Here is a 25,841-nt window from a genome sequence, read left to right as displayed (position 1 = left end):
ACTAGTTTAGCATTGTTGTTTAGTCACATAGTAGATATCTCAAGACTCTAGAAGACTAGAAAATTTTCAACTCTCCTCCATTTTTGTCTTAAGCCACAAAGCTCTAAACTTGGAATTAATTTATAAAAATATAATTCGCTTGTCCTTATTGAGTAATAATTTCAGTGAGAAAAAGTATAGCAGACTAGCTTTTGAAACTTCTTGTTAGAATTAAGTGACCCAAATTCTTATTTAAATAAAATACGATGGAAAATAAAATAAAAGTAAAATCCATATAGAACTAGACTTCTTTTATTTTATTTTAGAATAAGGTTTTAAACCTTATTAAACTCCATCTATTTTATATTGATTAGGATAAGGTGTTTCAATCCTACTAGAATATGGCTTTGCAAGCCTATAAATAGACATAGTCTATTCCTCTTGTATTTGAGTAAAATTTTTCGACATAGTGAATTTTCTTCTCCTCGCCTCGTGGTTTTTTTCCGAAAGGGTTTCACGTAAAATTTATGTGTTCTTTATTTTATTTATTTTATTCTATTTTATTTTTCACAAATTGGTATCGAGCTTCCGGGTTATTCATCTCGATCACGCTAATGGCGTCTTTGAAGTATGAAATTCATTGTTGGATCGCAACACCAGATTTGCGTTGTGGCAAATTAAGATGCAAGCGTTCTTGCAGATGGATCTAGAGGATGCCCCGCTAGGATAGATAAGATGCCTTGACATTAACAGATGAAGAGAAGAAGCGTAAAGATCGAAAGGCATTAACACAATTACATCGCATTTGTCCAACGAAATTTTGCAGAGTGTGATGAAAGAGAAAACGCCATTGCATTATGGAAGAGGCTAGAACAAATATGTATGTCGAAAACTCTAACAAGCAAGTTGCATATGAAGCGGCGTCTTTATGCTCATCGTTTGGAGGAAGGTGCGTCGTACACGAACACTTAACAGTGTTTAAAGAAATTCTCTCAAACTTGGAGGCCATGGAGGTTCAAGATGATAAGGAAGATCTAGGGTTGATTCTACTTTGTTCGTTGCCCCGTCTTATTCAACCTTTAGAGACACGATTTTATATAGCCATGAGCCTCTCAGCTTGATGAGGTTTATGATTCTTTAACCTCGTATGATAAGATGAAGCATCTTATGGTTAAACCCAACTCTCGGGGAGAGGGTCTCATTGTTCGTGGGAGACAAGACCGGAATGTTGATGATGATCGTGGTAGAACACGAACGGAATCCTCGTGGTAAATCTAAGGGTAGATCGAAATCTTCAAACAGAGGTAAAACTTGCAACTTCGCAAGAAGAAAGGGCACATTAAATCTGAGTGCTATAAGCTACAAAATAAGATTAAAAGGAGGTGCGAATCAAAAGGAAAACAACCGAAAAATTTGGTGAAGCGATGTTGTAGAAGACTACAATGATGGTGAACTTCTAGTTGCTTCATCAATGATTCTAAAGTAAGCGAGGAGTGGATACTTGATTCAGCTGCACCTTCCACATGAGTCCCAATCGGGATTGGTTTACAACTTATGAAACAAGATCTCAAGGTGTTGTTTTGATGGGAAATAATGCTTCATGTAAAATCGCAGTGTTGGAACAATTAAAGTTAAGATGTTTGATGGAGTTGTCGAACACTTAGTGACGTGCGGCATGTTCCGAATTGAAAAGAAATTTAATTTCGTTGAGTACTCTTGATTCAAAAGTGCAGATACACGGTGAAAGTGGGGTTTTAAAGATTTCCAAAGGGTCCCTTGTTGTGATGAAAGGGCAAAGAAAGATTGCCAAGTTATATGTTTTCTGAGGTTCTATCATTCATTGGTGATGCAATTGTCGCTTCCTCTTCCTTGTCGATGATGATATTACTAAACTTTGGCATATGCGCCTAGGGCATATGAGTGAGAATGGCATGGCGAATTAAGCAAAGAGGACTTCTTAATGGGCAAGGAATTTGCAAACCTGAATTTCGTGAGCACCTTGTGTTTTTGGGAAGCAAAGAGAGTTCGATTCACTAGAGGAATCCACAACACGAAGGAAACGTTGGAGTATATCCATTCGATCCGTGGGGCCGTCCAGAGTGCCTTCGAGAGGTGGAGCTAATTATATGCTAACCTTTATTGATGATTTTTCCGAAAAGTTTGGGCGTTCTTCACAAGCGAAAAGCGATGTGTTTTCCACATTTAAGTCTTGGAAAATTATGATTGAAAAGCAGACGGAAAAGCAGATAAAATACCTCCGCATGCACAATGGCTTAGAGTTACGCTCGATGAGTTTAATAGATTGTGCAAGTCAAAAGGGATCATGAGACACTTGACAGTTCGTCATACTCCACAGCAAAACGGCGTTGCAGAACGAATGAACAGAACGATCATGGAGAAGGTTCGATGTATGTTGTCAAATGCCAACTTACCGAAGTCATTTTGGGCAGAAGCAGCCTCTACTGCATGTTTTTGATCAACCGATCTCCATCAGTTACCATTGAGAAAAAGACTCCACAAGAGGTATGGTCTGGTAATCCTGCTAATTATTCTGATTTAAAGATTTTTGGGTGTCCTGCGTATGCTCATGTTGATAATGGAAAATTGGAACCGAGATCTATTAAATGCGTTTTCTTGGTTATAAAGTGGTGTAAAAGGCTATAAGTTATGGTGTCTGAAAATAGAAAAGTTGTGATTAGCAGAGATGTTGTTTTTGATGAAACTGCTATGCTACCTAACTTATCTCTTAAAGACTCTTCCAATAAAGAAAACCAAAAGCGGTGGAGCATCGATTAATACGTAATCAACTCCTCAAACCAAGACAAAATTGAGAATAGAGTTGCTTCTTCACCGCAATACTCTATCGCCAAAAACAGGACAAGAAGAGAAATTAAACCTCCAAAGAAGTATGCCGAGGTTGATCTAGTTGCTTATGCTTTAAATGTGGCTGAAGATATAGATGCGAATCAAGAGCCATTTAATTATTCTGAGGCGATTAGCTGTGAAGACTCAGAAAAGTGGATGTTTGCTATGCAAGAGGAGATGGAATCACTCCACAAAAACAGAACATGGGATCTTGTAAAACTTCCTAAAGGTAAAAAGGCTGTTCGTTGTAAATGGGTGTTTAAAAAGAAAGAAGGGACTCCAGGAGTTGAAGAACCCAGATATAAAGCAAGGCTTGTTGCAAAGGGTTACAGTCAAATTCCAGGAGTGGACTTCACAGATGTGTTCTCTCCAGTTGTTAAGCATAGTTCGATTCGAGCTTTGCTTGGTATTGTTGCCATGCATGATTTGGAGCTTGAGCAGTTAGATGTAAAAACTGCATTTTTGCATGGAGAACTTGAGGAAGATATTTACATGCAACAACCAGAGGGTTTTATAGTCTCAGAAAAAGAGGACTATGTTTGCTTGCTGAAAAAGTCCCTTTACGGTTTGAAACAGTCACCAAGACAGTGGTACAAGAGGTTTGATTCCTTTATGACTTCTCATGATTTCAAAAGAAGTAGTTTTGACAGTTGTGTCTACTTTAAGAAAAATCGATGATGGTTCTTTTGTGTATCTACTTCTTTATGTTGATGACATGTTGATAGCAGCAAAAGATAAAAGAGAGATAAGAAAGGTTAAAGCCCAACTAAGTGAAGAATTTGAGATGAAAGATTTAGGACCAGCAAAGAAGATACTTGGTATGGAGATTCTCAGAGATAGAAAAGCAAGTAAATTGTACCTAAGTCAAGAAGGGTATATTGAGAAAGTTCTTTGCGAGTTCAATATGCAGAGTGCTAAGCTGTTAGTACTCCTTTAGCGACCCATTTCGGACTTTCATCGGCCTTATCTCCTCAATCGATAATGAGATTGAGTACATGTCACATGTTCCATACTCTAGTGCGAGGATCTCTCATGTATGCTATGGTTTGTTCACGTCCGATTTATCATATGCAATCGGTCAGCAGTTAGCGAGATACATGGCGAATCTGGTAAAGAACACCGGAAAGCGATTCGATGGATTTTAAGATACTTACGAGGCACTACTAATGTTTGCTTACAGTTTGGAAGAACTAAAGATGGAGTTATAGGGTATGTTGATGCTGATTTTGCTGGAGACCTTGATAGAAGAAGATCTCTCACAGAGTTACGTCTTTACAATCGGAGGTTGTGCAATTAGTTGGAAAGCCACTTTGCAAACTATATCGCTTTGTCTACCACGAAGCTGAGTACATGGCGATTATCGAGGCTTGTAAAGAAGCTATTTGGTTGAAGGGACTATTTAGTGAACTCAATGAAGACCTTCAAATCGATCAAGATATTTTGTGACAATGAGTGCCATCTTTCTTACAAAAGATCAAATGTTTCATGAGAGAACAAAACACATTGATATTCGGTATCATTTTGTTCGTGATATTATTGCTCGTGGTGATATTGTTGTGAGCAAAATTAGCACTCATGAAAATCCTGCAGATATGATGACTAAGTCACTTCCTATAACCAAGTTTGAGCATTGCTTAGACTTGGTTGGTGTTCATTGTTGAAGTTAAACCCTTAAGGGTTTTTGGAAGAGGTGAAGAACTTGTTTATTGAAAGTTCGCGATGAAGAACTTGTTCATTGAGAATTTGTGTCAAGGTGGAGATTGTTAGAATTAAGTGACCCAAATTCTTATTTAAATAAAATACGATGGAAAATAAAATAAAAGTAAAATCCATATAGAACTAGACTTCTTTTATTTTATTTTAGAATAAGGTTTTAAACCTTATTAAACTCCATCTATTTTATATTGATTAGGATAAGGTGTTTCAATCCTACTAGAATATGGCTTTGCAAGCCTATAAATAGACATAGTCTATTCCTCTTGTATTTGAGTAAAAATTTTTCGACATAGTGAATTTTCTTTTCCTCTGCCCGTGGTTTTTTTCCCGAAAGGGTTTCCACGTAAAATTTATGTGTTCTTTATTTTTATTTATTTTATTCTATTTTATTTTTCACACTTCTTTTATCATGCTATCAAGCACTTTGACTGCTTGTGGAATATCATATGGATCCATAACAAGAGTCAAACTATATGTACTTGACTCATATTGTCAACTGCATTTTTCAATTTGATTGGACAATCTTGTAGCCTCTCCAATTTAAATTATAATATGAAAGTGTGTCAATTTAATTAATTTTATGCTAAATTTAGTACTTTTTATATTCTTGAGAACTCAATATGAAATTTATAGCTTTTTGGGTGTCTTAGTCCAACTGGCTTGGGCTTTAAAGAGGCAATTCAACCCAGAAGAAAATAGCTCAACAAACGAAAAGGCCCAGCAAGTCCACTTGGGGAAGCCCAACCGTCTACTCAAGGGTAAAATGGTACCAAAGACTCATTCTCCACATACCTTCCTTAAAACGAAACATGTTGCCACATTCTCCACAATACAAAGGTCGACTATCCTAGGGAGTAAATTAAGGGATTTCCTCTTTAAAACTAGCAAGGGACAGTTAGAGCCTTCAAGTATAAATACAACCAAAATTTTATCACTCAATTATCACTTGGTCATCCATCATCCCTCATTCATTCATTTCATCCTTGCATCCTTCATTTTTATTTTTGCATTCTCTCTACATTTGAGAGAAAGTTAAGTAAGCAATTCTAGAGTGATAAAGCTTTTAAGGCCAACCACCTAAGTAGTAATTTGCATCGAAGCAAAAGAGAAGAAAAGAGGAACCAACCACAAGCAGGGTCACGGAGAACCACCAGATTCTACTTGGAGTTTTTTCTTTCCTTTAATATTTATTTTTGTTCTAAGTTGAAAAACATGATTGCAATGTATTCTATTGCTTTTGATTTAATAATGATGACTTAGCCTTGTTTATGCTAGAATGATTGCACATTCTTGATTTATATTGTTCATAACATGTTTTTAATGTTCTGTGACTCAACTGATTATTCATCCAAATAAAATTATAGACATGTTACTCATGCATAATAAATGTTTCATTGCATTTGAACTAGTTATTTAATCAGAACCGGATAGTAATTAGTGGACACGATATTTGGATGGTACATGTTTGATCATTTAATATGAAATTAGGACAAATTAATGTGATTAAATTGTTTCAATATATACATATCACTATTACTTCACATAATTTTTAAGGAATGATGCTATATAATATAATATTTAGTTAAATATGACATAGACATATGTATAGTGACTAATAGATAAACATAGGACTTAGACAGAAGCTTATGACTAAAGATTCTAAGTTAATAAACAATTCAGTTGCCATGGACTTTTCTGGAACATTTATTAAACATTGTTGTGAATAACTTAAATTGAGGAGTGTAATTATTCTAGCTCATTCATGTCATAGTTGTTAAACCTTGAGATTTGCTGCTCCATTTTACATTTCCATTTTTATTTTTATTTGCATATTTAGTCATTCTTTTTTGTTAATTAGTTAATTCGTACTTCACCCTTTATCTATTTTTTAATCATCAACTTGCCAATTGAAATTTTACAATATCTGCCTATACAGTCTTTGTGGAGACAATACTCTTACTCACTACTTTATTACTTGTTGACGATTGTGTATTCTTGCACATCATCGATTAATTTCTCAACAACTATGTATGCGGGAATAGTATAATTGATGTATCAAAAGCCTAAGTTCAATTGGTAATAGAGTCGAAAGCTAGTATATTGACTAAATAATATTGTAATTATTATGCGAAGAACCGAAACTTAATTACAAATTATATGAACCCTAATTATATATGTTCAATCTGTCTCTTAGTTATCCTGACACATTCCTTTACGGATTGCATTAGAACTGATACATTGAATAAATGAAAACGATGAGTTAAAGAAATAGATCACATATATAACTATTTGCTATGAATGCATTTTTTTGCTATCAGCAAGAGACGACTTAGAGATTAAATTAATTTCTTCAAATTATTATTTAATTGATTGTAATTAAATAATTGAAGTTCAAAGTTTATATTAAATTAATTAGTCATTGTAGTTTTATTGATTGAGACAATTAAATTTATTTACTCATAGATTCTAGTATGGTAAAATTATCATTAATTAATTAAAATAAATAATATCATGAGAATAGAAAATTGGGTTGGATAAATTATTTGAGTGGGTTAAAATTTAGATAATATATATAATTGTACATAATTCATTAGGCAGACCCAATAGCACATCTAGGGGGTGATGGGCAACAAAGTCTAGTCCTGGGGGTTGTCGCCGCCCACCACATATGTGTATTTTCTATTTAAATATTATTATTTACTTTTTCTTCTCAACTAGAATTTTTTCTCTATAAATAGAGACTATGAGCTACACCAAAATATTTCATTTTTGAGAGTAATTACTTTATCAAAATTTAGTAAAATTGATTCCCAAATAAAATTTGAATTTCTGAAAACTCAATTTTGGTTTCTTATGTTAGAGAGAAAATTGATATTCTCCACTAGAAAATTAATCAATTTTTATTGAATTATTGGTTCATGTATTCAGTGTCTGGGGTTTGAAAATAGTAGGGAAAATTATGTTGGTAAACAGTCGGGAAACAACCAAATTCGCTCAACCCAAACTAAATTGATAAAAAATTAATGTTATAAAAACACAAAATTTTAATTTAAAAAATTAATTTTTCAGTATTCAACATATTCTAAATCAAAAAAATTTCAACAATAAATAGTCTACAACTAGATAAAACCGACCGCGTTATATGCAAATGATAAATTAGATAATCTTTCAAATTATTCCTTTATTTGTTGATATTCATCTTTTATCATTATCAACAAAATAAATTGATATTATTTTTAAAAATAATTCAATCGAAATAGCCAAAGGAGTGTCTATGGAATATCAATCTATTCTACAAGCTCTATTACCTTAATAGACCGGAACTTTTCATGTTTAACTTGCTTTAAATTTATTTAAGGATAATTATCGTCTAAGGACCATAGATAATTAATCATAATTTATCACTTTATTTTACAAGCTTTTATTAGAGTTTAACACGAATTCCCAGCTCAATATCGAAGGATAATAATAATAACTCACCATTTCAAAACTGCCAAGTCTCCATAACCGTCTTCAAAGTGCGGAAAGAAGTGCCACCATTTAAAACCACACTTCAAGGTACCCGAAAGCTGTGCACTACCAATCTTTACTTATTTTTAAGGCAAGCTCCAAATTATTCACCATTAATAAAAGCATATCGGAGAATTGATTGGATTCCTATTCTCATGTGATCATATGCTCGATGAGTGAACATTAAACCAACATCAGAAATTATTTGAGCTGTCTTCATTCATCTATTGAAAATTAGTGTTAGAATTAAGTGACCCAAATTCTTATTTAAATAAAATACGATGGAAAATAAAATAAAAGTAAAATCCATATAGAACTAAACTTCTTTTATTTTATTTTAGAATAAGGTTTTTAAACCTTATTAAACTCCATCTATTTTATATTGATTAGGATAAGGTGTTTCAATCCTACTAGAATATGGCTTTGCAAGCCTATAAATAGACATAGTCTAATCCTCTTGTATTAGAGTAAAAATTTTTCGACATAGTGAATTTTCTTCTCCTCTGCCGTGGTTTTTTTCCGAAAGGGTTTCCACGTAAAATTTATGTGTTCTTTATTTTATTTATTTTATTCTATTTTATTTTTCACAAATTGGTATCGAGCTTAGGGTTATTCATCTCGATCACGGTAATGGCGTCTTTGAAGTATGAAATTCATTGTTGGATCGCAACACAGATTTGCGTTGTGGCAAATTAAGATGCAAGCGCTTCTTGCAGATGGATCTAGAGGATGCCCCGCTAGGATAGATAAGATGCCTTCGACATTAACAGATGAAGAGAAGAAGCGTAAGGATCGAAAGGCATTAACACAATTACATCGCATTTGTCCAACGAAATTTTGCAGGATGTGATGAAAGAGAAAAGCGCATTGCATTATGGAAGAGGCTAGAACAAATATGTATGTCGAAAACTCTAACAAGCAAGTTGCATATGAAGCGGCGTCTTTATGCTCATCGTTTGGAGGAAGGTGCGTCGTGCACGAACACTTAATGATGTTTAAAGAAATTCTCTCAAACTTGGAGGCCATGGAGGTTCGATATGATAAGGAAGATCTAGGGTTGATTCTACTTTGTTCGTTGCCCGTCTTATTCAACCTTTAGAGACACGATTTTATATAGCCGCGAGTCTCTCACGGTTGATGAGGTTTATGATTCTTTAACCTCGTATGATAAGATGAAGCATCTTGTGGTTAAACCCAACTCTCAGGGAGAGGGTCTCATTGTTCGTGGGAGACAAGACCGGAATGTTGATGATGATCGTGGTAGAACACAGGAACGGAATCCTCGTGGTAAATCTAAGGGTAGATCGAAATCTTCAAACAGAGGTAAAACTTGCAACTTCTGCAAGAAGAAAGGGCACATTAAATCTGAGTGCTATAAGCTACAAAATAAGATTAAAAGGGAGGCTGCGAATCAAAAGGGAAAACAACCAGAAAATTCCGGTGAAGCTGATGTTGTAGAAGACTACAACGATGGTGAACTTCTAGTTGCTTCTATCAATGATTCTAAAGTAAGCGAGGAGTGGATACTTGATTCAGGCTGCACCTTCCACATGAGTCCCAATCGGGATTGGTTTACAACTTATGAAACGATGTCTCAAGGTGTTGTTTTGATGGGAAATAATGCTTCATGTAAAATCGCGGTGTTGGAACAATTAAAGTTAAGATGTTTGATGGAGTTGTCGAACACTTAGTGACGTGCGGCATGTTCCGAATTGAAAAGAAATTTAATTTCGTTGAGTACTCTTGATTCAAAAGGTGCAGATACACATTGAAAGTGGGGTTTTAAAGATTTCAAAGGGTCCTTGTTGTGATGAAAGGGCAAAGAAAGATTGCCAAGTTATATGTTTTGAGGTTCTCTTCATATCGGTGATGCAATTGCTTCCTCTTCCTTGTCGGATGATGATATTACTAAACTTTGGCATATCGCCTAGGGCATATGAGTGAGAATGGCATGGCGAATTAAGCAAAGAGGACTTCTTAATGGGCAAGGAATTTGCAAACTGAATTTCGTGAGCCTTGTGTTTTGGGAAGCAAAAGAGAGTTCGATTCACTAGAGGAATCCATAACACGAAGGAAACGTTGGAGTATATCCATTCTGATCTGTGGGGGCCGTCTAGAGTGCCTTCGAGAGGTGGAGCTAATTATATGCTAACCTTTATTGATGATTTTTCCAGAAAAGTTTGGGCGTTCTTCACGAAGCGAAGCGATGTGTTTTCCACATTTAAGTCTTGGAAAATTATGATTGAAAAGCAGACGGAAAAGCAGATAAAATACCTCCGCATGCAGACAATGGCTTAGAGTTACATTCGATGAGTTTAATAGATTGTGCAAGTCGAAGGGATCATGAGACACTTGATAGTTCGTCATACTCCACAAAAAGCGGCGTTGCGAGCGAATGAACGAAGCGATCATGGAGAAGGTTCGATGTATGTTGTCAAATGCCAACTTACGAAGTCATTTTGGCGAAGCGACCTCTCTGCATGTTTTTGATCAACCGATCTCCATCCGTTGCCATTGAGAAAAAGACTCCACAAGAGGTATGGTGCGTAATCCCGCTAATTATTCGATTTAAAGATTTTTGGGTGTCTGCGTATGCTCATGTTGATAATGGAAAATTGGAACCGAGATCCATTAAATGCGTTTTCTTGGTTATAAAGTGGTGTAAAAGGCTATAAGTTATGGTGTCTGAAAATAGAAAAGTTGTGATTAGCAGAGATGTTGTTTTGATGAAACCGCTATGCTACCTAACTTATCTCTTAAAGACTCTTCCAATAAAGAAAACCAAAAGCGGTGGAGCATCGAGTTAATCTGTAATCAACTCCTCAAGCCAATTACAAAATTGAGAATAGAGTTGCTTCTTCACCGCAATACTCTATCGCCAAAACAGGACAAGAAGAGAAATTAAACCTCCAAAGAAGTATGCCGAGGTTGATCTAGTTGCTTATGCTTTAAATGTGGTGAAGATATAGATGCGAATCAAGAGCCATTTAATTATTTCGAGGCGATTAGTGTGAAGACTCGTAAAAGTGGATGTTTGCTATGCAAGAGGAGATGGAATCACTCCACAAAAAGCGAACATGGGATCTTGTAAAACTTCCTAAAGGTAAAAAGGCATTCGTTGTAAATGGGTGTTTAAAAGAAAGAAGGGACTCAGGAGTTGAAGAACCCGGATATAAAGCAAGGCTTGTTGCAAAGGGTTACTGATCAAATTCGAGTGGACTTCATGATGTGTTCTCTCCGGTTGTTAAGCATAGTTCGATTCGAGCTTTGCTTGGTATTGTTGCCATGCATGATTTGGAGCTTGAGCGGTTAGATGTAAAAGCGCATTTTGCATGGAGAACTTGAGGAAGATATTTACATGCAACAACCGGAGGGTTTTATAGTCTCGGAAAAAGAGGACTATATTTGCTTCTTGAAAAAGTCCCTTTACGGTTTGAAACATCACCAAGACAAATGGTACAAGAGGTTTGATTCCTTTATGACTTCTCATGATTTCAAAAGAAGTAGTTTTGACAGTTGTGTCTACTTTAAGAAAAAAAGTGATGGTTCTTTTGTGTATCTACTTCTTTATGTTGATGACATGTTGATAGCAAACAAAAGATAAAGAGAGATAAGAAAGGTTAAAGCCCAACTAAGTGAAGAATTTGAGATGAAAGATTTAGGACCAACAAAGAAGATACTTGGTATGGAGATTCTCGAGAGATAGAAAAGCAAGTAAATTGTACCTAAGTCGGAAGGGTATATTGAGAAAGTTCTTTGCGAGTTCAATATGCAGAGTGCTAAGCTGTTAGTACTCCTTTAGCGACCCATTTCGGACTTTCATCGGCCTTATTTCCTCAATCGATAATGAGATTGAGTACATGTCACATGTTCCATACTCTAGTGCGATAGGATCTCTCATGTATGCTATGGTTTGTTCACGCCCGATTTATCATATGCGATCGGTCGCAGTTAGCAGATACATGGCGAATCTCGGTAAAGAACACCGGAAAGCGATTCGATGGATTTTAAGATACTTACGAGGCACTACTAATGTTTGCTTACGTTTGGAAGAACTAAAGATGGAGTTATAGGGTATGTTGATGCTGATTTTTTGGAGACCTTGATAGAAGAAGATCTCTCACGAGTTACGTCTTTACAATCGGAGGTTGTGCAATTAGTTGGAAAGCCACTTTGCAAACTACGCTTGCTTTGTCTACCACTGAAGTTGAGTACATGGCGATTCACGAGGCTTGTAAAGAAGCTATTTGGTTGAAGGGACTATTTAGTGAACTCAATGAAGACCTTCAAATCAGCCACGATATTTTGTGACAACAGAGTGCCATCTTTCTTACAAAAGATCAAATGTTTCATGAGAGAACAAAACACATTGATATTCGGTATCATTTTGTTCGTGATATTATTGCTCGTGGTGATATTGTTGTGAGCAAAATTAGCACTCATGAAAATCCTGCAGATATGATGACTAAGTCACTTCCTATAACCAAGTTTGAGCATTGCTTAGACTTGGTTGGTGTTCATTGTTGAAGTTAAACCCTTAAGGGGTTTTTGGAAGAGGTGAAGAACTTGTTTATTGAAAGTTCGCGATGAAGAACTTGTTCATTGAGAATTTGTGTCAAGGTGGAGATTGTTAGAATTAAGTGACCCAAATTCTTATTTAAATAAAATACGATGGAAAATAAAATAAAAGTAAAATCCATATAGAACTAGACTTCTTTTATTTTATTTTAGAATAAGGTTTTAAACCTTATTAAACTCCATCTATTTTATATTGATTAGGATAAGGTGTTTCAATCCTACTAGAATATGGCTTTGCAAGCCTATAAATAGACATAGTCTATTCCTCTTGTATTAGAGTAAAAATTTTTCGACATAGTGAATTTTCTTTTCCTCTGCCCGTGGTTTTTTTCCCGAAAGGGTTTCCACGTAAAATTTATGTGTTCTTTATTTTTATTTATTTTATTCTATTTTATTTTTCACAATTAGTATATTCATTAATCAATTTATTTAAGCCATTTAAATTGTCTTCATTTGATAATCTTTTCCCTTAACAGTTCAGTCGATGAATATTTGAGATAAAAACTAGTAATGGGGTAATTAACAAGCGCTACAAATTACGTGCTATAATTTCCTGACGCTCCATTTCTGCTCGGAAACTTGCAATGAATTCCTCAGCTCTTGCATCTATTCCGTACAGCATAGGCGATAGCAATCCTACCGACTCCAACTTATCATCTCCCTGCTTTTCTCCTTCATTGCTTGTTCCAGCCTCTGCAGCTTCATCAATGAGTTTCTTCTTGTTCTTCTCTAATGGCTGCTGATGAATATACTCTACCACTCCACTCACCGGCGCATCTTTAAACAGCTTATCTATGTAAACCGGTGCCGCCGCTTTATTGACGGAGAGGTCGTACCGTTGGTACCCAAAAGGAAGAGCATGACGTCGCCGGCTGCTCTTAAGCTGAAGGCGTTGCCCTAAGAACAATGAAGGCCTTGTAGTTTTGGAAGCAGCTTTTTGTAGCTTCTTCCCATTATTCTTGGGTTTTTTGAAAGCTTTGGATTTGTGAAGCTTGTGTAGTCTGGTTTGAAGTTTTGAAGTAAAACTTTTCCATGCCTTCTTGGCTGGAGGAAACCTTATGCTGAAGCAAGACATGAATAAAGAGATGGAAAGATGAGAGCAGAGATCCGCTAAAGGGTGTTAAAATTGCTTCTTTATAAAAAAAAAAATTATAATGATAACAGATAGCTTAGAATATCTGCTCTTATTCGTATTCTCTCTGTGTCTTTATGGGAGTCGCTTAGGTATTACGCTATTTGCTTGACGCAAGAAATATTAATAAGATAGTGGGAAATTGGTGGCCGTGAAGTAAACTTTGTTTATTTGATTAAGCTTAATAAAGCAGCTTAGATACTAAGCTAATGCAGCCGACAAGTTGGAAATCACATTTTATCCTTCAACTAACCATTTGCAATTTAAATACTATTTTAAATTTTAAATTGTTCTTATATTTAATAGCAAAAGAAATAAACTGTAATTGAAGTTCAGTGGAAGTATGCGAAATCTATGTACTAAGACAAGAAAGGAGAGAAGTTTTTTTAAAAAAAAGGAAAAAAGAAAAAGAGTAAATGAAAGTCATCAAATATTTGGATTAGTAATTGGGTTTATTCGAAAAATCATGTTTCATCTTCATTAATTGTCGGAAATTACAGCACAAAGTATACAAGTAACAAACAAAATCGTAAATATAGAGAGGTTTTTGAATAAGAAAACAAGTAAATCAAATTGGCAATAAAAATGAGTGAACCTAATTGTTTCTAATCTTTATGTTTTGTTCTACTTTTTTGATGTCATCTTCAAATAATTTCTAGGCCTTTTTCAGGCTTAATTATATTTCTATCTATTCTTTTACACGAGGACCTTTTCCACGCAACACATATAGGTTATCTTGCCTTTGCAGTTTCCCCACTTTTTCGGTTATTATGAAACTATTGCAACAGCCAATGATCACTCGCCATTGCTGATAAATGTTGAAGAGCATATTTTCTTTATGCTTAACCATATAAGACCAAGTTTTGAAGTTTCTTTCATGCCACTTTTGTTGCGCTTGGAAAATGGAGTGTGTTAGATTCTATAGCCGGGGAAGTTTCAGAAAGTATATGAATCTAAAACAAACATGAAAACAAATGAAAGAAGCAACACAAGAAAAAGCTGTACAAAACTCTCACCCAAAAATAACATAAAAGTTGTAGGAAGTTAGAAGATGACATAACAAAAATAACAAAACTTAATTGTTCAGCTGATTAAATTTCGTTTTTTACGGCTATATAACAACTAAGCTGTAATTCAAAGTCACACCGAGCAATATAGTTTCCTTTTTTTTCTCTTTTCAGCAGTCATTCCCTAATGCTGCCTGCACAAAAGATGCATATGATCTTCGCATTCATCACTTCGGGAAAAGTGGGAAACCTGTAAGGGTTTGGTTTATGAGTACAACAAACCAAAATGGCCTACTACATGCTTGCTTGAAAGTTAATAAAGTGGGTCTATTTGGATGCCTTGATATGGATTTAAAATCAAAGCAATATACTAATGAGACACTGATTGTATAAGCAAAAACTTAGTTTTGAGATCTTGAATGCCTAATTTCTAGTCTTACATGCTAGTCTTACAATGTATGAACGTTATGTGTGAGTTTTTTCCCAAATTATTTTGGATCTAAATATCACCATATATAGATCCTACTTGGGTATATTCACATTTTCAATCCGTTGTACTTTGTATGGAGTTGAATCTACTTCTAATTGATCCAACATATATTTACTTGTCATTTGTATTGTAGTTATAATTATATTTGATGAGATGACTCGGTCATGGAACAAATCTTTTGTGTGCATGGATTCTTCAAGATTCCTTTAAAAGAGAACAGGCTAACAATGCATAGGTTCTTCAAGACCTGGTTTAATTTGCATTTCCTTGCATAAATGTGCATGAAAGCATGAGAAATAATTTGGCTTTTAGGGTTATACCATTTTTTTACGTCAACAGGTCCAATCCTGCACTGTTTGTTAACATCATGACGGGCTTTACAAGAGTAAACGACCAGCCATCATCTAATTTTTCGACACTAATAAGGGGGCCTTAATGGCCCAAATCCCGTCATCAGCCCTCCCCCCAATTTCCCTTGAACATTTCTGCTACTACCAAACAATAGCTCTCGCCATTTCCACTCTCTCTACTCGCAGTCCCAGTGAGCACAGCAATGCCGGCTCCAGGAGATTACTAGGACCCTGCCAGGCCCCTCACTGATTGCAATACGAAATGAAGAAAAATGTATTAGAAGAAACCATATGCACCATGAGATTTAAGCAAAAACATGAAGAATAAAGCTGATTTTGGGTCAAGGGAAGCTGGAAGAATCAACACAGTACACCAGTATTATTAAGTTCCCAATAATCCTTCAATACCTCGACATGCATGAGCACCTAAAAGGACCAATGAGAAATATCTTTCATCGAATTCACATTTAATTTGCGATAATCTACCAAATTGACAAACTAAAAATAAAAAGAACAGAGTCGTAGTGCTTCAAGCAAAACTAGCTTCTCCTATCGCCTTTTAAGCTAGTATCAACCCGAATACTACTAAATACAAGCATCATTGGCAACGGAAAAGCGTCTGGTTAGGCGTGCTGCGGCATGTTCCGAGACCAACCCTTGAATCATCAGAGTCTTCACTTCCCATGCCGAGTAAGGGAACCCTTTCCTCGCATACGAGTTCAGCAATGCAGCACTCGCCTGCTTCAGCAGCTCATTGAACACGTTCCCTTCTTCATTCACAGCCCTTGATTCCAACAATGTCATATCCGATCTGTACCGCTCACTCGCTCTCGACCCGAACACGTTCGATACCGTTGATCCCTGTGGGACCATCCTTGGCCACGCCTCTCTCCTGCTGCTCCAGAACCTGCGGATAAGTAAAGCTCTCAACATTTCGCATCCCCCCAACTCAACTCGGTGCCATAACTCACCGAGACAATATTAAAAGAAAACACTTTCTTAAAAACTGTTTGGTTTCTGGGTAACTGTGAGAAATACCGAAACAGATAAGCATATTGATATTCTTTATGGTTTTAAGAGAGAGAAAGGGCTTACTGAGGAGTGCATTTTTCTCGGGTTCTAGAGTAGAGAAACCCAGAGTGCCGTTTTAGAGTTGTTGAGGTCGTAGTAGATGATGAGACGGCTGCAAAGTAGGTGAGAGTGAGGAAGAGAATGAGTCGACTCAGTACAAGAGATATAGCCATTTTCATAACTTGTTCCAAGGAGTAGATCTAGAAGTGTTCCATTCCAAGGGAGGAACCGAACCGCTGTTTGGGATCTGATGGGTTGGGGTGATTTTTCTTGTTGGGCTGTTCGAAACGTGGTGCAGTGCAGATAACCTGCTCCCTACTTCAAACTTGCTACTTGAGGAACTGTTATTCATATCACGTGGCTACATTTTTCGAGATGGATTATTTTATTAAATTTTCTTTTGGACATGTTTGGCCTTAATCTTCCTAATATTTTACTGTTATTTAGCACGATTAAAAATACAAAAATTATATATGTTTTATTAATTGGTACATATGTGACGTAAATGGAAATAATTTTGTAAAAATATATTTATTGAAAGTGTAGGTAAAAATTAAATAAGTGTTTTGTTGAAATAGTAAATTTTAAAAGTTAAATATTATGTAATCAATAATATTGTTTGAGTCGAATTCAATGGGTTGATCAGATTGATCAGAATATCGATTCGAAAAGAGATTTTGAATTAATTGATTTGGGAACTAATAAGGATTAGTTGAATCCATTAAATCAAATTTGTTTATTTTTAGTTTTAGTAATTTTTTAATTGAATCAATTAAATTGATTAGATCGACGAATCAATTAGACGAACAACTACTCGTCGATCATTTAGACTATCAATTCGCTTTTTAAAAAATATTAGTTTTTATTCAAATCTTATTATATAATTTTTATTAATTTTATATGAAATATATAAAATAAAAATATTCTCGTGCTGATTGTGTTTTCAGTTATTTTTATCAATTAGACTATAAGTGAAGTAATGAAAATTTTAGGTACAAATATTTATTAATTTCTGTTGAATTATTAGATGTTTGATTTATTTTAAACAAAAAAATTGTAACTGTTTTATTTAAATATTTTATATAAAAATATGAAAACATCAATTATTATAATAATATTTAGGATTAATATTTGATAGATATACTAATTATTTTATTATAGTTTATGTAGTCTAAAATATTGAGTACTAAATATTTTTTCATAAGTGATTTTTGAATTGTTTGTTAATGCCGACGAATTTGATTGAGTATATAGATTACGAACCCTGTCTATATAAAAGAAAATTACATACCTTGTATAGTTATTAATGAATTGAAAGTCGAAACCCATATCCATATCTTCAATCAGTGTCTAGGAGTTAAATGGTTTTATTGTGGAGAAAGATGGAGGGTAACCTTATCCTTTTGAAATCCCCAAAAATGAAGCACATGACTTCTCGTCGTAGTACATCGTCCACGTGAAGGAAGAATGGCCCAACATTCCTTTTGTTTTTACATGTGTTACCTTGTCCTTCTTCCCCCTCATGTTTTTGGTTAATATTAAAGGTTAAAACATTCTTTACACATTTATTCTAACTAAATTACAGTATTATTCACTAAATTATGGATAAAATTTTTATTTGATAATTTAATTAAAAAATTTACAATTTGGTCACTGAATTATTCAAAAGTTTTTATTAAAATCATTAGGCTGTTAAAATCGGTGCTATATAATTTTCATTGTTCACACTGTTTGCACCAATCGAAAGCTCGCTTTCCCCTTCTCCTCTACAGTTCAATTTTTTTTTTCATAAAACAGCTTTGGACGTCATGGATCTATGAACCAAAATTCAAACAAAATTTTCTCCGAGCTCCAACACTAACTGTCAAGTCGACTTAGATCTAAGGTATGCTCTTCTACTTGTTGATGGGTACTAATCCATCATATCGATCATTGAATCGTTGCTTGAAGCTCATTGTCGGAACTATTTTTTTCTAAAAAAACTTAACAGCCCAATGACTTAAATAAAAAAAACTTTTGAATAGTTCAGTAACTTTAATGAATTTTGAATAGTTTAGTGACCAAATTATAACTTTTTTTTTATAACTAAAAGATCAAAACGAGAACTTCTCATAGTTTAGTGATTAATGGTGTAATTTACCCTATTGTATATTTAAAATTTAATTTTTCAACTTTTATTTCAAAGAATTTCGTCCCTTTATTCTTTGGATTCAAAATGCAAGCCCAATTATTAAATTTGTTAAAACTCTTTTATTAAATTCAGGTTCATTATAATGTCATTTTTCTATCACATAACTACTAAGTGAGTTTTTTTTTTCTTTATTTAGAATGTCATACCAATGAATTTAATAGAAAAATTTTAATCGGTGTTAACAATTGAACATGAATTTTGAAATTTAAAAGTTGAGAGACTAAATTTCAATTGTACAAAAAATACATGGACATAGAACATATTTTAACCAATATTAAATTCTTGTAAATTATAAGTCGTTGTAAATATTTGTTATTCAAAAGGGATGTAGTTAGGTTTTTTTTTAAAAACTAAAAGAAATTGTAGTTAGCTATTCTTATTAAGTAAGTACTTTTTAAAGACTACAATCATAAGTATACTAATCTAATTATAAATATAGGTCCAAACAACTACAAAGCATAATCAAACCAACACAAAGCATAAACAAACGAACAACTTGAATATATTGGACAAAACCCATACATGGTGGAATGAAGACTCACACATGGCAATTGGGCATGGTAGTACTCAATGACCCAACACCTCAATTTTTACCAATAATGTCAAAGCCTCATTAGCTCTTATTAAGTTAAATTTATGGGTTCATGATATTTTATAAAATATTATCTTCTAATGATACATTAGTATTTATGAAAACGAACAATCGTGTCACTTTGATATTTTATACCTATGCATTGATTTACATATGTTGATATAAAGAAGAAGGTCGAAAGAAGACAGGGTTGGAGGGAAAGAGTTGAGTTCACACAAGATTATACATGTAGAGAGCTTAAAGAGATTTCAAGAAAGTCCCCTTCCAAGTAAGTAAGAGTATGTGTGTTTCATGGACAAGTGTCCTTTTATCAGCACTTTGAGAGTTGAGTCATGTGATCTTGCCAATACATGTATTAGGATTCAATTACTAAGCCACTTGTCACTCCATAAAATTCTCCCAATTTGCATGATGGTTTGAAGTTCAGGGTCACTAACATATAACATTTTATGTAAAAACCATTTATTCGTCAAGGTAAGGGGAATAAGGGAATACAAATTCAAGTGCTTAAATGCTAAAGATCATTTCTTAATTCAAGAAACTTTGAGGATTATACACCTTTTATAATTATAAGTAAAATAATTCCCATACTTGAGAGACATTAAAATCAAGCACTAGTCATCCAAATAATTTTAGCAAAAGCTGGTTTACACATGCAATGTCTTCCTGATAAGTTCAATGCATCTTAGCGTTGGAGAGGCATTCTAGCAACAATATACAATTAGAAATGATAGATTTGTATGCATGTGTGAGAAATGAGAAAAGCCACTATCGAAAAAAAGAAAAAGAAAACAAAAGCCAGATATGTATACAATATAATTTAAATAACTTGATAAACTAATAATCAGCATGAGTGGACTATGGTAATCCAACTATGAAGTTGCCTACACTATTACTTGTACAATGGAAATTAAAACCTAGGGAAACTCTCTTAACTCAATTTTCATTGAACACTTTTCTTATCACTGCTGGATTTGAGATGAGCCATTTTATACAAATGAGTTGTATAGTGAATAACACTAACATACTAACTGATTAACTAACTCTTTAACTAGTTACAACAACTAATTAATGATAAGTTAAGCTAACAACCTGTTACCAAAAACTAACAACTTAACCGAAAACTAATTATTAGTTACATTCACTAACATTCACTTAGCTACTTTAACTTCAACTAACTTCTTGTAACCCTACTAAAGAAACAACACCAAGTTTGCAATAAAGACGAGTAAATAAAGGAGATGATAGGGGCTTTGTAAAGATGATAGCAACCTGATCATGTCTTAGAACCTATCGAACTACATGACCAGCAACAACTTTCTCTCTGACTAAAAAAAAAGAAGAAGTTAAGTTCAACGTGTTTTAACTTAGAATGGAGAATAAGATTAGCAACAACTGCCACAGTGCTAGAACTATCACACTAAAGAGTTGACTTGTCTATGATTGAAACTTGCAACTCACCCAAAAATGATTCCATCTAGATGATGTTTGATCTGTCACAATTCGTTGTGGCAAATTAGAGTATTTTCGACCCTTAACAAACTTGCTTTCTAGCCATTTTATATTTATTTATTGCATTTTCAGTTTTATTAGCTCAAATCTATTTTATTGCAAAATAAACATTTTTACGCATTTTCTAGTGTTTTAATAACCCATGAGGCCAATCAGGCCTCAAGAATGACTAATAGGCTATTTGAGTGTTTAAGGTGCCAATTTAGGCCCAAAAATACAAAGGACGATGCTAGTGTTGTGACACCAACATGTAGCGTTGCAACATCGAACATTGAAGCATCTAGGGGTGAAAAAAGGCCGATGTCAGGATGTGGGACCTTGATGTCATGACATTACGATGATTTCTTAGAAAGATGCGATTGTTTTCCTTAGATGACAATTCTGGATTATTTCTTTAATTAGACACTAAGCATTTAATAGTATATTGTATTAATTAGAATTAAAGTTTATCTAGGGTTGTGTGGGCACCAAGCAACATTTAGCCTATATAAGTCACCTTATAAGCACTTGAGACGGGGGTTAGACTTAGTTGGAACTTTTCTATTCCAATGTGAAAACGATTGCAAGCTGAAACTATTTTGGAACCGCGCTTCAATTATTTATCAATGAGCATTCTCTTTTCCTTTACTCTTTTATTACGTTATTTATCTTTCGTTAGCCTGATCAACTAATGTTTGAATAAATATTGGAATAAAATATTGTTCTTGTTTTATATATTGCATGTTTCGGTTATGGATTGATTTATTAATTATGTAATTATTTATTTAAAATTGAGTATTTATTCAATAATACTTAGTATATTAGGGAGTAACGCTGCTAATAAAATATTGAGACAGGTGAGACGGAAAAGGTATCCTATCAAGTATAACTTGTGCCAAGCGGTGAGATCGAAAGGGTATTCGTATGCTTAGGAAGAGATTCAGAAGGTGACTTAGGTGTTAATCCTTACTGAAGATGAGACCGAGAGGGTATTCTTAGCTAAGGGTGGTAAACAACTCAATTAAGGGTAATTAATGACTTAATTGATAATTAGGGATTTAATTGATTAGAGCCTAAGAGCTAGAATTGTTGACACTAGGAATAGGAAATTCCATTAGGTTAATTTAGGGTACTTAATTTAATTAGTTTGTTTAATCTTTTAATTTTGATTCAAACTACTAATTCGTGACCCAATTAGATTATTACTTATTTTCTGTAATTAATTTAATAATAAATTTCTCCAACCTGCAATCCATTGGGTCAGATCCTTGGAATACTTGTAACACAAACCTATATTACAATTTGACCTGTTCATTTGCAGATACCACACCTAACTTTTATATATATTTACACGATTTTAACTCTAAATATTCGCAAGTTTGGAGGCAGTCAAGTTGTTGGCACCATTGTCGGGAATTGTGACGGTAAAAACTATTATTAGATTAATTACTTTGTAAAATAATATAATTGAAAGACGAACGAGTTAGATAGTGTATTAACTTTATTTTTTAATTATTTTTAGTTATTTTATTTTTAGTTACCTTGTTGATTAACTAATTTACTCATGGATTAGGTTGATTATGAGTTTGATGGCAATAGTAGTGGGATGAGGAATGCGAAATGTCTGTATTTTACGAAGAATAAGAGATCGAGGAGAACAAATTTTTCTCATTGGATGAGGTCGTGTATGATGTTCCTAACTTCAATCGCAAAGAACCTTGTATTGAATTAGCCATCTTGAACCAGATTGTCAAAAATCATTGGATAGGAACATTAACAAAGCATCAAGTTTGATGAACGGAGGTTTGACCAAAAAAATAGAGTTATGATGGAGAATCTAGTATTCCTGGCCATTGACTCCATCAAGAATTAGAGTTAATAATGGATGACGATGTATACTGGTATTTGTATGAGCAACATAATAGCCTGATTTTAAGCCTAGTCAGAATAGTGGTTTTGGGACCACTAATCCGAGGTGGGGGAAATTATTTTTATATTATTTTATGTGTGATGGCATGTTTATAAAGGTGCATGAAAATTTTGATGATTTAATTTTAGCGTTTGTGAGCTTAATTGCGAAAAAAGACTAAATCGCATAAAGTGCAAAAGTCCTATTTTGATAGCTAAGGGTGTCAAATAGCTAGAGAACCTAAATTGGGGGTATTTAAAGGGCAATTAGACCCTTTAAAGAGTCATGGCTGGCCATAGGAGACAAAGATGGTCAAAAAAGTCAAAATTTAGTGGTTTGGTAACTAAATTGACTAAAATAAAAATAAATAAAGAGAAAAGATATCATATTTTTCCCTATCTCCTTCTCCACTGAAAATTCAGCAATTTTAGGGGTTTTTGAGCTTCAAAAATTTCATCCTCTCTCTACTCTTGCAAGTAAGTGACTTTAAAGGCTTTTCTTGAAAATGTTTATATTTTTAGAACCCTTGTAGCATGAACTTTCTAACAAGGGGACTATTTTGTTAAATGATTGAAAGTCTAGGGTTTTTCCATGAGAGTGTTCATGTTGTTTTCTAAAATTTTATGGAACAAAATGAATAATGGTTGTGAAATAAACAACTTTTGTGAAGGGACTTCTCATGGAAAACCTAATAGGACCATTTTGTAAAGTTTGCAAAATAGATAGTAATATTGTGAAATATTGGAAATTTGGGGTTGTCATAAGAGAGATAAATGGTCGGTTAGGCTTGGCTAATAAGGAAATTCGATAAAAATCGATTTTCAGGTCTAGGGGTAAAATGGTCATTTTGTGAAAAACTAGGGGCAAAATGGTCATTTTGCCCAATTATAAATTTTTGAGTACCTAGATCGATAAAGTGATTTAAACTTGTGAATTTTTATCATTTTAGATCAAGAATTATAAAATCCGGGCCTAGACCGGGGAAAAGCAAAGCTAGCGGACTAAGCTGAAATAGTCACCATATTTTGAATACCGAGGTAAGTTGTATGTTAATAATGCAACTATATATTTATGATGTGTAGCTGAGTTGATATGACATAAATTGTCTTGATTTTGGAATATGAGAATACATGTTGAGAAATTTACGTAGTAAAGACTTTCGTTGAACTTTTGGAATAGACTTGGATATTTGTACTGTGATAATGGGTGATATGTGTGCTAGTGTAAGACATGTCTAGGACATGCATCAGACACAGCATGAGAGCCAGTGTAAGACATGTCTGGGACATGCATCGACATTGAGACGAGAGCTAGTGTAAGACATGTTTGGGACATGCATCGGCCTCGCGATGTACAAGCCAAAGTAAGACCTATCTGGCACATGGCGTCAGCTTGTGGTGTGTCAGTTTAAGACCTGTCTGGGACATGGCATCGACACCAATAGATGAGAGCCAGTGTAAGACCTGTCTTGGGACATGGCATTGGCCTTGCTATATGAAAGCCAGTGTAAGACCATGTCTGAGACACGGCGTCGACATCTTAACCCATGTTAGGGCTATTGAGTATCTGGTAGTATTCCAAATGGTTCAACAAAAGGTTTATGATTTATATTGAAATGAGAAAAGTCATGATTATGTGATGAGTGGTACAGGTACCTACTTGAAATGTATGAGATATGGGCTCAATGTATGCAATATGAGTTGTATTGGATGGTGATGAGTAAGTTGTACTTACTTTTATTTGTGGTATTCTTGAATAAACTATGAAAGGTTATGAGCATATTGATTTATGATAAGTAGTTGTCGTTTATTTTCATGCAACTTACTAAGATTTATGCTTACCCTATTTTCTTTTCCATTTTCTTATAGTGCCTCCATAGTAGCTCGAGGATCACCGCTTCGTCGGAGAAGCCAGTCACACTATCATCTAAAGTACTTGGTATAGTTAGATCTTTTATTTTGATTATGGCATGTATAGGACCCTGAATTTTGAGTTTTGTGTTATTGTTAATTGGCCAAATGTGTTGGCTTACTTTAGCATTTGATTCATTTTGTATAAGGCCATGGAAAATGGCTAATATTGAAAGTTTATATATGAATGCAAGATAGGCTTTCATGAATGTGAATTTTTGGCATGGTTGAACATAAGAAATGTATATAGGCCTTAGCTATAGTTGTTTGGTTGAGAAATTGTTTTAAGTTAGACTTTGATTTGTTGGTTGATGTTAGAGAGTGTTTTAGGACGGCAAAGGCTTAGTAGATAGCCTTATATTGTCTACTCGGGTAGACACACAGGCGTGTGTCTAGGCCATGTATAACACACGGTCAACCCTATGGGCTTGCTATTTAGCCGTGTGTTCCCTGCACGTAAAATTTGCAAATCAGAATGCATAGTAGTTAACACACGGGCAGAGGCACGGTCGTGTGGAGGACACAGCCTTTGGCCATGGGCGTGTGCCTTGGACATGTGCTTCTCACTCGATGCTAACGTCAAAAATAGAATGTCAAGGTTTTTAGACAAGGGTTAGGACACGGGCATGTCATGGTCGTGTGAGGGACACGGGCCATAGACATGGGAGAGTGTCAGGCCGTGTGAAAACCTCTGTAGGTTCGAATTTAGAATTTAATTCACACGAGCTTAGGGCATGGGCATGTCCCCTTGTGCTTAGGCCGTGTGAACCACTGGGCCATTAGCATAGCCATGTCATAATAGCCACACGGGCGTGTTGCCCTTCCACACGGGCGTGTGCCCTGTTTCAAGGGTCATCTTTATTAAGTCAGTTTAAGGACCTGAGTTGGTTCCGAATGGCTTACAATGAATGTTTGAGGCCTCGTAGGCCTATATTAAGGAGTTTAAATAAAGTTCGAAAAGTTTTAAATTTGATCAAGTCTTGGTGACTCGAAAATGTTTGAATGCACGTGTTTAAGTTTAGTAATACCTCATATTCTGTCCCCGCGTAG

At 34.6% G+C, this 25,841-nt stretch overlaps 2 protein-coding genes across 2 annotated transcripts; both read right to left on the bottom strand.

The window, feature by feature from the left end:
- Positions 1-13,072: 13,072 nt before the first annotated feature.
- Positions 13,073-13,891, bottom strand: LOC108487119 (uncharacterized). Its single transcript, XM_017791365.2, has one exon. It carries the CDS (start codon positions 13,721-13,723, stop codon positions 13,178-13,180), a length of 546 nt encoding a protein of 181 aa, XP_017646854.1. The 5' UTR covers positions 13,724-13,891; the 3' UTR covers positions 13,073-13,177.
- A 2,088-nt stretch (positions 13,892-15,979) lies between these two features.
- On the bottom strand, positions 15,980-17,058 carry LOC108480942 (uncharacterized). The gene is made up of 2 exons (XM_017784095.2): positions 16,723-17,058; positions 15,980-16,534 (listed from the first exon to the last, which is right to left on the bottom strand). Exons 1-2 carry the CDS (start codon positions 16,875-16,877, stop codon positions 16,213-16,215), a joined length of 477 nt encoding a protein of 158 aa, XP_017639584.1. The 5' UTR covers positions 16,878-17,058; the 3' UTR covers positions 15,980-16,212.
- Positions 17,059-25,841: the final 8,783 nt, after the last annotated feature.

Source organism: Gossypium arboreum, chromosome 7 (assembly GCF_025698485.1).
Source record: "Gossypium arboreum isolate Shixiya-1 chromosome 7, ASM2569848v2, whole genome shotgun sequence".
Lineage (NCBI taxonomy): Eukaryota > Viridiplantae > Streptophyta > Magnoliopsida > Malvales > Malvaceae > Gossypium > Gossypium arboreum.
The sequence above is the reverse complement of the archived record's forward strand: the minus strand, read 5'-3'. Positions and strand labels throughout refer to the sequence as shown.

Bases quoted from the DNA above. Each gene is read 5' to 3' on its own strand.
- LOC108480942 (XM_017784095.2), bottom strand. From the start codon at position 16,877: ATGAAAATGGCTATATCTCTTGTACTGAGTCGACTCATTCTCTTCCTC. The intron at 16,535-16,722 runs GTAAGCCCTTTC...ACTTATCCGCAG, and splicing joins CGAGAAAAATGCACTCCTCA to GTTCTGGAGCAGCAGGAGAG.
- LOC108487119 (XM_017791365.2), bottom strand. From the start codon at position 13,723: ATGTCTTGCTTCAGCATAAGGTTTCCTCCAGCCAAGAAGGCATGGAAA.